Raw genomic sequence first — 14,805 nt, forward strand, 5'->3', positions numbered from 1 at the left:
TAATATCTTGAATATTATCCTTGCTTCTAAAGTAAATTCAGTTCTATTTATTCTATTTATATTTATTCTATTCAAAATTTATTCTATTCGTACTGGAAATGAAATAAACAATCACAAAGTAAGTACGGGTGTGAGAATTTACGTTTACTATAGTATTATCTCACTTTGTCGTGCTTTTGAAGCAGAATTATGTCAATTTTCGTTGGATTCACGGCAAACATAACAGAAACAGAATTATTTGCGAAATGAAAGATAACAAATGTATTATCCACGTTAAGGTAGCAAAGAAACGAAGGTACAAAAAAATTGCTTTACATATTCTACAATATTCCGTTGGTCGTAAAGTTGGTTTGACGATTCCTTTGTGGCCATAAAATCATAGAGTAAACTACTACTATTATCTCTTCCTATTATTATTGTTACCGAAGAAACAGGTTTCTATTAAGAAGGAATAACTAACAGAGTTGACGTTCGCATCTACGTACAAATTTGTCGAAGGATTTTAAAGGAATCACGCTTGCACAGCAAAAAAGATTTCCCTCGGCGAGACGAACGCAAGAAACTTCATTCTGAAAATAGTATTCTACGCTTTAGAGTATTCTTCGAAAGGTAACTACTATCCCAAAAGATTTTATCGATAGATGTCAAGGTTCCGTAATTGCACGAAGCTTTGCTGAAAGGTTTCATTTCCTTGAACAAACCTCTGGTAACTCGATCGGTAAATCCTCTTAACATAAGAAAACAAGAAAATTAAAAACGTCTTACCAACTATCGACATCGTATCAAACACGATATTATGATTATTGTTTGTTATTACACAGTAACGTCTTTTATGGAAAATAGGAAAAACAATGTAATCTGACGCTTCACATTCGATTAATTTTCTACTTTATATTCATCATTTCTTCTAGTCCGGTTACTGTTTTCCTCGAAGTGACGTCTTTTCAATTCTGGAATAGCTAGAAGGAAACTAAAAGGAATCTGTCGTTTCATATTCAATTAATTCTCTACGTGTAGCACAAATTAATCCTATCAATCATTTTATTTATTCATTCCTATCCAAATACAAACTTTTAAACGCGATTTCCTCGAAAACAAACTGACGTATAAATAGTCTGCGGATTGCTGTCCATTTATAGGAAATTTGAATGTGTAAAATTCCACAAAATGCGTACAATATGGAAAGATATATAAATATCCAAAGTATAGTGCTTTCTATAATACTTATTCTTAGTAGGTAAATCAATATTCTATCGTTATTTTATTTTTTAAATAATATTCCTATAGCAATCTGCAGTCTATATGTGAAACAATTTTATTCTACACTTTTCTTCAGTTTATATTAAAATACAACAATCACACAGTATCATTTTAAACTGGAAAATATACCTTAAGCTTTTTTTAGGTCAACAGTTCGTGTTTAAGCATAATCCATTTTGTTACACAATTTTAACGTAAATGATAACATATTAAAAGAAATAAACGGTAATTAATCTCGCGATGTTTCAACTTTAAAAACTCTCAGCCACGTGCCCAACAATTAGAACTGAGCAGGAAGTTAAGCGTCAAGTAAGCGGCCTATCAACCTATGCGACTATCAAACGAACTAGTTGTGTCGTATGATAACACAAACCACCATCGAAAATGTCTGTGCCTGTTACCAGATAGAAATGTGATATCTACAACAATTTTCAACTTACTTTTTCACGCAGAATCGCTCTCTTGCCTAATACCGCGATCACTAGGACATTTGTATGAAACATTTCTTCTACAAACGCGATAAAATGTTCGCTTATTCCATGAATTTCCAAAGTGCAAGAACATGCGAGATACGAGAAGCGATCGATCGATCCGCTGCAAAATCGGGTGGCGCAGACCAGGCGTCTGGATGCGTCAAAGGGTGGCATAAGGTCGTCGTGGCAGCGGAGTCCGCGAATCGATATTTGCCTACCGGCATGTACCTGATGCGATTTGTTTATGCGACGTCAGGACGACCTTTAAAATATCGCCATGACGGCTGGTTCGCGCACGTGAGCGCAGCGATTCGTTGTATAACCGGTCGTTACGTAACGTCGATTCCGCACGGTTTCCTCCCGTCCGCCATCTATTCATTGTCAGAATAGAGTAATCGGAGAGTTGCCAGTGGCAGTCGAGAGAGAACATGCCACGTCGTCTCTCTATTCAACAACTGTCCTTCACGAACGAGCTTCGGCTCGATGAATCGACCCTCGAAGATCCCGTCATTAGGTTGCCAGCCTTGAATTTTCCGAAAGACGAGCAGCAAGACGACAGGCCAAACTGTAACTTTGTAAACTGGTGTGCAGCAACTCGGGCAGGAGTCGGATCTCCTTCCAGCACCTAATTTTAACTTGTTGTGTCATGTTGTTCGCCTCGTGGTGAAATACACCACGTTTTAGGGGGATAGTTTCGGAGTATTTTGGGGTTGTTGCAGAGATACGAGGAACAGGATGAGGCGAATACAGTCGGGATTAATTCAGCGAAGAATTCGAACTTCTAGCCGACATTATGAGACTCGTAGTTTTATTGGATTGTGCATGCTGTTGGGATTTTTCTTGGGAATTTTTATTATAGGACTTATGATATTAGTATATAGCATTCCATCGGGGATTCTAAATCCTTGGTATCTTTACGAAATGTGTAGTTCAATTGAATTGCGAATGTCAGCGGGAATTTGGATAGGAATTTTGATGATTCCTGAATTGGTGATTGGTAGATAGTATTCATAGTCATTGGTGATACTAAATTCTTGGTAACTTTGTGAGGTGCGTAGTTTTACTGATAAAGGGAATTTATAATAGTTAGGAAGTTTTATTGTAGAATTTATGATGCCGGTATATATCATTTCGTCGATAATTTTCTAATTGCAATAATTTTTTAATCGTGATAGTAATTTAATGTAGGATGTTGATGTTTCCCTGGATCTTTGATATACTTTCGCATCAGCTAATTTCAAAATTCAATTTTCTTATTCGTTAAAAAAATTATTTGATTATTTGATTCGAGTTTTTTCACGGGTTGTCCCTTTAACTACGGTGGTATTTTTACGAGAATTGTTAGTTTCCTCGTTTGACGAGGAAGCAATTTAAACACCTTTCCACTCGAGCTACAGAAGGCAGGGGCGACCAGGTCGGGTCGAGCACCCGTGTCTTGACCCTATTTAGGTCGAGCTGTAATTAAATCCACTTTCCACCGCTTCTCGGCTGCATACTTCTCTCTTCATTCGACGAATACTTTTCCCTCGGAATTTGTAACCTTCCCTTTCGTGTCCTCTGCGTTGGTGGGAAAAATGCGCGAAAGAATTGTCATCGTTAGTATCTCGTGGTAATTGCAGTTAAGATATTCATTAAATCCTTCTCCAAGTTACAAATCAAATTACTCGCAATAAATGGAAAAAAAATTATGTCAACAATTTCATTTCCACTTTTCTTGTAAACTTGTATCTTCCGTGAATAACATCTTTAATGAAGAAAGTAAAGTTCTGTTTTTTAACAAATATAGCAACTTGAATATTTTCTCGTATATATATTCGATATTAAAGAATAATCAGAAAATTGCCAAAAATAGATTTCTACAGAACTCGTATTTTTGGTCTTAACACGATCCTTGTATTTCGAAACTGTTCTTTCTGAACCACTAAATGACATCAGCATAAAAGATCGCCAAAAATCAACCTCTCGTATTTCATTATAACCACAATTTCAAAGCGATATATTGAAAAAAACATTCCATAAATATCTAGCAGTTATGCTGCGGAGAAATGAACGAACGAAGCAAAACGAAAAACGGAGCCTCGCCTTCCCAAAATCGATTCTATCGCTGGCAATCTCCACGTGGAGCGCTCAGCACAGTTCCCCCATGCACGGATGCGCAATTACGCGTCGTTCATCGAAACGACGCCACCAAGCTCTCGATCGAAGCGAGCACTCAACGCGCGACGTATCAAGTGACATAATTATCGTCAGACTTCTTGGTCTCTTGCATTTGTCCCTCTATAACGTTGTAAGGAAGCGGAGAAACGAAAAAAGGAAAAAAAAAGAAAAAATACGGGAAACAAGCTAAGGAAAGAAATGATAAAATCGGATGGATCTGTGCTCCATTGACTTGATTCGCTGAAGAACACTTCTCTGGCCCACATTCAGTGCCCCTTGAGCCACGTGGCCTCCATTCAGCAGACGGGAAAGGGCGTACTCGTAGGTCTTTACGCGCACCTGCAACCAACCCCGGAGTTCTCACCCCCCAAGGTTTCATGAAGGCCGGAAAAAAGGCTGTCCTTTGAATCACGTCACCCTTCAACGTGGCTTCTGCAGTCGGCTAGTTGACAGATGGGGAACGCGTCCACAGGGTTGCGTGTAATAATCGACACCTGTTTTGTTTGAATTGTTTCTGCAAAGTCAAGAGCTCTTGAGAGTAAGTTCTTGGGGATGTAATAGTTACATCTTTGCGTCTAAATATTACGATAGGATACTTGAGGAAAATGAGCAAAATCATCAAAATGACGAACTTTTTTCTTTTCACTTTGCCAAAAATATAGGGATGCTTTTGACTTTAATGTTGTTTTGTTAGATAGTTTGTTGGAAGACAATTAACTAATTTGTTCGCGTTGTGATATTTTAATTATAATTACTTATATATTATACAAAATATTTAGTATTATTCGATATTAAATGTTCGAAATATCAGGCTTAAAAGAATAATTCTATTCAAACTTGGAAATTAAGGATTGCTATTTCTTCTTTTCAAGCAATTCGTAGATCGCTTTGAATTAAAAGATCTACTCGTCCCAAAGTTCAACGAGTACCCTCGTCGCGCGGAAGAAATAATTAAAATCTCGCTCTCAATTTTTAGACGCTTCCTGATTATCATTGGCATCATTGGCCCACTTCGGCCTTCCTTTCGATTCGAATCGACGCGACCCACTTCGAGTCCTCTTTGGGCCTTTCAGCCAACTTCTACCCTACTTGCATCTTATTTTCAACGTACTCTCGCAGTTCTCGTGTTCGCATCAGGCCTAGTTCGAACCTACTTTGGATCTAGCCCAGTTCCATTTCGTTCCGCTTACTCTACGTACCCTTCTGTACATCGAACTTTTCTTAGAAACAATTTGCTACTACCTAAATCCGCTAGCAGAGGCTATCAACGCCGTGAAACATACACAAGCAGCATAACCTCTTTTCCTTTCTTCGTATTCTAAATGTACAGCCTTTCTATTACGAAGTGATTTGAAAATTTTTTGTATTCGTAGTATCGTGATCAAACCCTAACCTCTTCCAAATCAGTTACTACCACGTAAACCCACTAACAAAAGCTATGAACGTCATCCAACATACGCGAACATCACCAATCTCTTTCTTCCGACTTCTTTCTCCTCAAAATATAAAACTCTTAATAAAACTCTAAAAGTGTCTCGAAAATTCTCTACATTTGTAACTCTAGGATCGAATCCAAACCTAACCTAAATCATTTACTATAACCTAAATCCTCTGACAAAGACCATCAACGCCCCTCTAACATACTCAAACATAATAACATTTTTCCCTTCTCCGTTCTCTACCAACAAATCCCTTCTGTTATAAATATAGTTTGCGAATCCAAACCTAACCACAATCATTTACCATCGCCTAAACCTTATAAAGACCATCGACGCTCTTCGAGCCTCTTCTCTATCCACAAATTCCTCCCAAAAGTGGCTGTAAAATTATCCACGTCGCTTTCAGAAGTCACATTTCACACGTCCACAGTAGCTCGTCTCCGCGATTCGTTTTTAATTACAGTCAGTCGAGGTGAACCCAAGTGCCTTGCCTCTTAATTAGTAGTTACTCTGTGGTGCAGTTGTTTGATAGTTGTTAAGACCGCGTCGTAAAGCGTTCGAGGTCGGCTGAACTTGGTCCACCGCGATCTTGCCTCCGTGATAATTATCGGCTACCCTTAATCGTCCCAAACCTTCAACGCGCCCTCTCTCACCCCTTGTACGTCCATTGGGTAAGGAGGAAAATATCCAACGACGAAAGGGAGCCCACGAAAACGCCTGGTTGCCGCACGATTCGCAAGGCCGTGTATTTTTAACTTGAGAACCTTCCGGCAACCCTGGTCGGGATCAATACCACCGGCAACCCTGTCGTCGTGTAGTACTACTGGAGGCAGAAAGGGTGCAGCGGGGTTAACCTACATATCCAGCCACTGGCTGCCAGAGGAGCTGGCTGAAACGAAAACATTTTCCCTTCGGACGGTGACTCGGCCGCGGTGGGGGTTGGAAACGAAAGGGGAAATTCCGTGAGGGGAGAGATGGTGTATAGGTAGAGGCGTTTCAGACTCCACTTCCGTTTCTTGGCAAGTATCGACGGCTCTTGAGGAATGAGCTCTGTCGCGTTTCGAAAGATACTCGCCCCGAGAAAGATGGGGGCTACTTGCCGGAGATGGTTTTGGTAATTTTGTTGCGCGCTCGCCTGGAAGAGAGCTAGCTGATGGTGAAAGAGTTGGAAATTGTAGAACGCAGAGTTGTAGCGAGCGATGTAGCTGTTTCAAGTGGCTGATTTTAGAATGTTTTTGCACTTTCGGTGTTTTAGTTTTGGAAGAAAAATTATACTGTTACGAATTATTACGGAAGTTTGTGTATTTGGTTTGTAGTGCTTTAAAGCGGTCGTCTTTCAAATATCCGTATACTTTCGGTGTTTTAGTTTTGGAAGAAAAGTCAGTTTATTATGAAATTATTTGATTGTTTGTATACATACTAAAAGAAAATGATATTATATTGTATAGTAGCGTAGGAAAATTGATGTAGTGTTTTGAAGTGGATGGTATTTAATATTTTTGTATATTGAATTTTTTAGTATCGAAACAAAAATTGTACATTTACATGAAAATCGATGAAACATTTCGAAGCCTTTGTTTCTTCTTTTTTTTCAGTATTCCAATGTTTTATATATTTCAGTTCCAAAGTAAAAATTTATGATAGAATTATACGATTGTTTGTTACGTTGAATGGAAAGAAAGCATCGATGGAAATTAAAAGTAACGTGCATGAGAACGGAAACAAACATGGTCCAGCGCATTGTGAACGAGTTACATAAATCAAGCCGGCTAATTTGTGCAAGTAGTCGTGTGTAAAGGTTGTACAAACCCTAAATTGTAACGTCAATGCCAAACGAGAATGAAGTGTATGTGTTCAATTCATTCACATCCTATTCAACTTTGATTCGTCCGCATACTGATCCACGCGCTATTAATCCTCTATAGAGCAGAATATAGACTTGAAAATTGCATACACGTTTCTTATTCCTTATAAGCAATTATATTAAATACATATATCAATTTATCGCAGAAATTCATACTTGAATAGAATTATTTTGAAAACATGTTGGTTTACGATATATTATAGAAATTACCAAGGAAAAGTAGTGTCAAACCGTAATTTTATTATGCAGTCAGAACAAAAAATTTCCTCGAGTAAAAATCTACCGTACAAGTATATATAGCATGTAGTACATTATATAAAATATAATATTGCAAAAACTTGGCAGAATAAATTTTATTAATATATTTATAACTTATGCCGAAATACGACTACAATTTGGCTGGAAATTTTAACATCGTCCATCCATTGTAAATGGAAAACAACGACGAAAAAAGATATAAATCAAATTATTGAAATTCCCTTTTACAGTTTTAAAAGCTAAAATTTAACAAATTGTGTTGACTACAAAGGGGATTGTAAATAGAATATCGTGTTAATGCGAAATTCGCCTTTGATAGATGAAGAAATTTGTCTGCTCTTGAACATTTTCATTCCCCTCGCTTCAACGCGAGTGTTCGCGACTTCCGGCGGAAAATTTAAACAGCGCCGGTTATTTATTCGCTGATAAAACGCCCGTGGTGGCTGGGTATTTTTTCACGCTTAGACCGCAAACAGGGGGTGCGAACTAGCCGCGCACTAACCACAAAGACGGTCTGTAGTCGCGTAATTGAAAAAATACCCATGGTCCCGCGTTGTCTGCAGCTGCGTTTCGGCTAGAAGGGACAAAATTCACCCCTGTACCTCTGTGGTGCTGTTATGAGAGGGGAAAACAAAGTAAAAAAAATCAGTTTATCCTTTCATCCTTGAATTACATTTTATAGACATAAACGCTGCCTGGTAATATTACTGTAATATACTAAGCGAATACATCGAGGCGAATAAAAATTCACGCTTATAAATTTCGATTTTCCAACGTTGAGAAACGCTTTTAGGTTTAGAAATGCGTACGGTGCGTTGGAAAAAGTTTCGATGGTGATTGACAGACGTACGAAGATCAGAATAAAAATAATATGTGTTGCTTCAGTTTTTGACGGGAGTAACATACCGCTTCACGATTAATTAAAAAAAAAGAGAGAACTGTAATTCTACGATCCGTTTCTAAGCAAAGTACCAACTATACCTATGTTTCACGATTCTGAATCCGAAAAGAGCTGTAAGAGGATAAAAAGAAAAAGAGAAAGAAGGAAAATGTAAAAGTATCAATGCTACGAACGTTCCGTCGTCCACCGTAACAAAATGGCAGCCGGTCCAGTGAATTCCTTAGAAACTCCTGCTTGCTCTCTCCCTTTCTTCCTTATGTCATGAAAGAAGGAGGAACATCGGCGTGTCGGAATCGAGTTTCCAGAGACAGACCCGAAAGACATACCGTAGAAGATCCTCGATGGTCGTCCAGCGATTCTCAAGAAGCGAATAGGAGCGCGACTCCTAGACGATGCTCGTGATGAAACGGTGAAGAGTAGAGCGAAGGAAGAACAGACTGACTTATAACGGGAAACAAAGGGAGCGGAATGGATACAAAGGGTGGAAAGAGGGGAAAGAAACGCAGGAAGTGGCTAGAAGTGAGGGAAAAGGAGGACAAAGAGGGCAGGCAGCAAAAGGAACGGCTTTCCCTCTCGATGCCGTTCAGGTTCAGAGAGCAACTTCCGCAATTGCGACGAGATGCTACCGTGGAAGATGTCCACTCGGCCACGGCAGTAAGGGCAACCCTTTTTATCGGCGTTCGTTTCACGGTAATCGGGCGGCCAAGCTGAATATTCCTCTCGATACGATGTCGAGCGTTCACGAGAGTTGCAAGAGAGTGGACGCGTTTCAAATCGGTCTCTCGAAGGGACAGTTTGGCTCTTCTTCGAGTCTTGGCGAGTTTCTCGGGCGACTTTTAACCTGACAGCCCGAGCGGAAATGAGGATCTTGAGGAAGTTACGCTGTCTGAGTGTCTCTGTTCTCGAGCATTTTTGTCGGATGTAGACACGGAACTGATTGTGACTAGACGGAACTTCGCCGAGTGGATGGGTTTTTGGTGGATACGTTCAATGTCGTAGATAGATGTTGGCAGGGGAAATCTAAGATAGTCGAAAGCGAAGTTTCAGGGTAATGAATAGGTGCTGAGTTGACGGAATGTACGTGTGTTCGTATCGTTACTCTCAGATAGCTCTTGGAAATTCATTTTGTTTGGAGATTTGTTTCAATTGGCAAGTATTGGAACTAGTGCTACCGCTTTAGATATTTTACATATTTTCTCATTTTAGATATACGCGTTATGTGAATTTCGCACTTTCAAGTTTCCCGTAAATGCATAAATATCTTGAATCTTTGCAACACCATCTGCGAATTTCTAACTTATCATCATCTTCGATCAAACTAGTTAAAATTCTTCAAAATCACTCACGGGAAAGACGTTTCTACTCTATCCAAGCCAATCATTAAGATTCTCTTGGCACGTAAACGAGTTCCAAATTACCGAGCAGATAAAGCGAGAAAGGGTGAGAATTCAGATAAAAGAGGGCTTTGTCGCGAGGCGCAGAGAGCCTGGAAGGGCATTATGCGAATACGGGAACGATTGGCTCTCGTTCGACGTTCTGTTGAGAGGATGAAAGAGCGGGCCGAGTAACCGGAAGCGGCGTTCCGTATCAATGCGCGATCGTGAAAAGGAGCCGATAACGCAGGCCCAGCCGTGGTAAAAGCGACCACCTTTCGAAGATACTCGTCCCGGCACTCTTTTAATTTGATTTTGCACTTATTGAAAATCACTCGAACGCTCGATAGAAAGAGCTCCTTTGTGCGTGAGTCGTGAATTTTTATACGTGACTTTTTCTTCCTGGAAGCTGGTTACAGGCTGCTACGCTTTTGGAATTGTTTACGATACTGTCACAAATGATAGATTGCAGTACGATGTATAATTATTAGGATATTTGTTTAGAAACAAGTTCAAGAATTTAGGATATGATTGATAAGATTGATAAACGTATTAAATTATTATACAGGAAACGAAATGTTTTGTTTCTTGGGAGAAATTATTAGGATTTTAATTAATTTTGTTGTAAATCATCTCGTATCATCAACTGCTTCGTAACTCTAAAAATTATTAAAATACGTTGCTAAAAATATTTTATCTGTAGCGAACGTGTTAACTTCTGTCTTTACAAATTAGCGTCTCAGCTTCTCTACAAACCATTATTATGAAATATTTTTGAACATCACTATCACTGTTGAAAAACGACGTGTCCATCGATTGAAAGACTTAAAAACTTAAAGTCGAAGTTAATAATATAAAAGTTCTTTTCTTACGATACGTACAAAATTTTTAAAGGTAACATGTCTCTTTACAGTCTCGTGAATCCGAGAGAATCGTCGAACGATCAACCAACACCAGATCTAAATCTTCAACGCCACTGTCGACGTTGCTGTCGTCCAGTGGCGCATCATCAAGGAGTCGCGAGGCGTCGGCGGCAAAACGGCCGATCGTGCGGACGTGCTGAGTACTATTCCGCGGCTGCGAGTACCAGCAACAGCCCGAAGATTCTCCCAGCAAAGGGCAAGATGCACATGGAGGTGCAGGTGGCGCTCAACTTCGTGATATCGTACCTCTACAATAAGCTGCCGCGACGGCGAGTCAATATCTTCGGCGAGGAACTGGAAAAGGCGCTGAAGGACAAGTTCAAGGGTCACTGGTACCCGGAGAAACCGTTCAAAGGATCCGCGTTCAGATGTCTGAAGACTGGCGACCCAGTGGATCCGGTTTTGGAACGGGCAGCCAAGGAGAGCGGCGTGCCTATTCAGGATATCTTGGAGAACCTACCAGCCGAGTTGGCCATCTGGGTCGATCCCGGAGAGGTGAGCTATCGAATTGGCGAAATGAACGCGGTGAAGATCCTCTACTCTGAAACCGGAGATCCACACGACGAGAGCTCGGCCGATCGAGAAGTTACCAAGACCTTCAATCCCGAGGCTCAGTGCTTCAGGCCTATCGAAGCCGTAGGCACTTCCTTGGGTGGGCTCAGTCTCAGCCCCAAGTCCACGTCGCCCTTCCCAAGCTCGCTCGGAAGCAATGCGAGCAATGGATCGTCAAATAATCAGCAAAGTGGTCATGGGTCCGGTTCCTCGTCGGCACCTTCGCCGACGCCTATCACCAGCTCGTTCAAGGGCTCGCCTAGTCCCGTCCCGGCTTTCATCCCACGAACTACCGCACCGCTCACATTCACCACCGCCACATTCGCGCAGACCAAGTTTGGTAGCACCAAACTGAAAACCAGCAGCAAACGGGCGAACAGGTTGGTTGATTACTGGTGTATCTTTTTGGGGATTGAGTTGAATGTTGTGGATGTTGAGGTGAATTTGACATTTTATTTGACTCTCTTTTTAACTTTCAATTTTAACATATGTGATGAGAATTCACGGTCACAGTCTCAGTGTCTCCGTGTATCGTTCAATCCAAAGATCAGCATCCCGACAGCAACCCTAGCCACAATTCGCGTAACCAATCTACCGATCGTACAACTGAACTATGTGTAATCGTATAATTTCAGGATGTCCCCCACCGAGTTCTCGAATTACATCAAGCAACGTGCCATGCAGCAACAGATCCATCATCATCATCATCACCAACAGCACCAACAGCAGCAGCAACAACAGCAGCAACAACAGCAACAACAGCAGCAGGCTGGTGCTGGTGGCTTGCCAGTGTCGCAGAGTTCTCCTCGGAGTCGCAGCCTGTCACCAGGAAGCTTAGTGACTGGTGCCGGTCAACAACACGCAGACCCAAGCGCGTATTTCTTCCAGCACGGTCCAGCCGCGTATCATCCTCAATTTCCTCACCGCAACATCTTCGATTCGTCCAGCCACGGTGGTTACCTCTCCGCTGATCTATACACAGGCGTGAACTTCCCGTCATCTTACCTTGATCCAACGACGATCGCTGGCCACCAGTTCTACGGTGGCAGCGTGAACGGAACCAGCAACGCTGCAGGCAGCAATGGGAACTCGCAGAGCGCCGGCAATCTCGGCCCGGTTGGCTCAGCCGCGACGAATAGCAACGTGAATGGGTCTGGTCAGCAACAGGATAAAACAGCGCTTGTCGAGGGTCTGAACAACTTTGGCCTCGGCTCTGTGGCGCCGTATCCGGCCAGCCAATACCAGCATCTCCTCGTAGCTAACTAATACCCCGCGCGAGTGAAGACCGAGCGACTGGCGCGACTCGATTCGCGCCTGCTCCTCTGTTGCTTCGCCGGACAGGCAGGAGGACAGTCGGAGGATCGTCTGAGAGACCGGGTCGATTGTAACCGTTCCTGGTCATCATGACAACGTTCCAGTCTCTCCCTCATGCGTCGAGACGTCGTCCAGAGTCTAGGTTCCGTAACCCTAACACACATACACAAACCCGATTTCGCTTGCACCATCTGATTGGAGGGCTTCTCGCGCACGCAGCGGACGATGCCGTCGAGATTCCTGCTCACCCACTAAATAGTTCCCACTCTGTCTCTCTCTGGCAAAAGGAGCATCCAACCGGAAGCTGCCATGTTACCTCTACATAGCCAAATCCTTAACGGATCGGTCCTCTTAAACATCTTCGTCGTGATACTCTGACGGTGATGAATTTTTCATCGAGGAACTATCCAAAACTCATCGACTCCTGTTTTCTCATTCGATCCTATTCCGGATGGCCGAGAGAGGATTCTTACGCGATACTCTCTCGTACGATGGACAGCCAATAGTATATGTATGATCAGCGTGTAGATTAAGGCAGGGAGACAGGGAGCGGAAGAAAAGAGATACCTTCGGCGGAAAGGACGCAATCAGCACTGAGGAAGAGGCACCGGGTCGACGCGCGCGCGGGTCAAGACGACGAGACTATTCGCGTGATAGACGGATAATGAGAACGAAAGAACGTAAGCGGGAGAGTGCGAAATAGAGAGAGAGAGAGAGAGAGAGAGAGAAAGGAAAGAGAGAACGTGCGAGAGAATGAGAGTGAGATTATACAGAGCGTGTATAGAGGGATTCGAATTCGGTGCGCCTGTGTGCTGATGCGTGCGTGCAAGACGTTCATAGGAGAGGAATGGTGGAGGAACAAAGAGGAGGAAGAACTGTTCAAAGCGATGGGACTCGCGAACGCGAACTTTGCAACCGACTAACGTAATAGAAAACCGCGTGTATCTAATATTCTGTAACTGTAAAACAACAATACGGACACCATGGACACCGATTGAGATGGCGCTGGGCGCCCGTTCGATGAATGGCTGCTCCCTGTGTGTCTCGTTTAATCTACTGGGCGGGCCATTTTGAAACAAGCTGGAAAAATAAAATTGTCGAGAACAGAATGTACACGTAACTCTATATAGATCACACAGAGAGACCAATTCGTGATTTTTGTTCGGGGTTTCAGAGAGGTAGAAAAGAAGAAAGAGAAAAATATAAAATGTCGAACGATGCGCCAAGCGCCCATACCTGGGACAGCGAAAGAGCCAAGAGACATACACATACACACAGAAACGTGCAACAGCGTGCGTAAAATTTCACACGGGCCAGATTCACACGCAATGGGCACACTCAATCCCGAAACATTTTACCTGGCGATCTACACACTTACACAACACATAACGTCTACATTCAACCACACGGAACGCCCCGCCTGGCTGGTGGCGCGCTGGCGACACTCACGATCGCATACACACATATTACACAGAGACACAGGATACACACACGCGTGCATCACGCGTCCGTGCAAAAGACACAGGAGGGCGGGGTGTGCGGACACTTAATATCGCGCACGACTTCACCAACACGTACACACAGATATTACCAACGTGTAATAATTTATTTTTTCACTGGTATAGTCGGAGAATTGATATTGAATATATCTGTAGAGCCTATGTATTATATTCAAAATATGCACTCACTTCGCGGGTTGTCGCGAAACGGTATAGGGACGGCCTGTATCCGCTCTGTCGAACCATCGACGAACGAACACCCCCCGTCGTAGTCGTACACGCATTTCCCGTTTATTCCTCTTGTTCGATACGAAGAACGATCGAATAGAAAATATACGCGAACGAGCAAATAGAGGAAAAGAAGGAGGACAAAAGGAAGACGAAGAGGAAAGTTGTTAGAAGCGGTTTAAAATGCGACGAAGAACGCGAAGACGGCTGCCGTGGGATTCTTTCTCGATCGAGACGCAGATGGTGCTCGCGGTTCCAATACCGTTCGGAGAACTCGTCCTCGGTACGATTTTACATTTTATTTTTATAATAAATGCAGTAGAGCGTAGGAGAAGAAAAAAAAGTGAAAAAAGCAAAGGAGAGAGAAGAGAGCGGAAGAGGTAGAAAGGGAAAAAGAGATAGAGAGTGGCGGTGTGTTCGCACGAACGGGAATATGGCCGCGTTGCGTCGCTGCCCCGCTTATGAAACCGTACCGCTTCCGGTCCCGAGTTTAATCTCTCCGGGCGCGATTTCCTTTCAACGTGACGTCCTCTTCCCCATTCTATGCACCTATGACGTTCAACC

At 42.5% G+C, this 14,805-nt stretch overlaps 1 protein-coding gene across 2 annotated transcripts in view; it reads left to right on the top strand.

Moving 5' to 3' along the window:
- Positions 1-14,805, top strand: part of LOC117165784 (uncharacterized) — a 124,804-nt gene that overhangs the window by 97,891 nt on the left and 12,108 nt on the right. For both annotated transcript variants that reach the window (XM_033349160.2, XM_076617292.1), the window contains exons 4-5: positions 10,639-11,580; positions 11,836-14,805. The exon at positions 11,836-14,805 is cut by the window's right edge and continues 12,108 nt beyond it. In XM_033349160.2, the coding sequence (XP_033205051.1) occupies positions 10,850-11,580; positions 11,836-12,466 (1,362 nt within the window). In that variant the 5' untranslated portion in view covers positions 10,639-10,849 and the 3' untranslated portion in view covers positions 12,467-14,805. The remainder of the gene's footprint in view (positions 1-10,638; positions 11,581-11,835) is intronic.

The sequence above is a fragment of the Bombus vancouverensis genome, chromosome 3 (genome assembly GCF_051014615.1).
Source record: "Bombus vancouverensis nearcticus chromosome 3, iyBomVanc1_principal, whole genome shotgun sequence".
Classification (NCBI taxonomy): domain Eukaryota; kingdom Metazoa; phylum Arthropoda; class Insecta; order Hymenoptera; family Apidae; genus Bombus; species Bombus vancouverensis.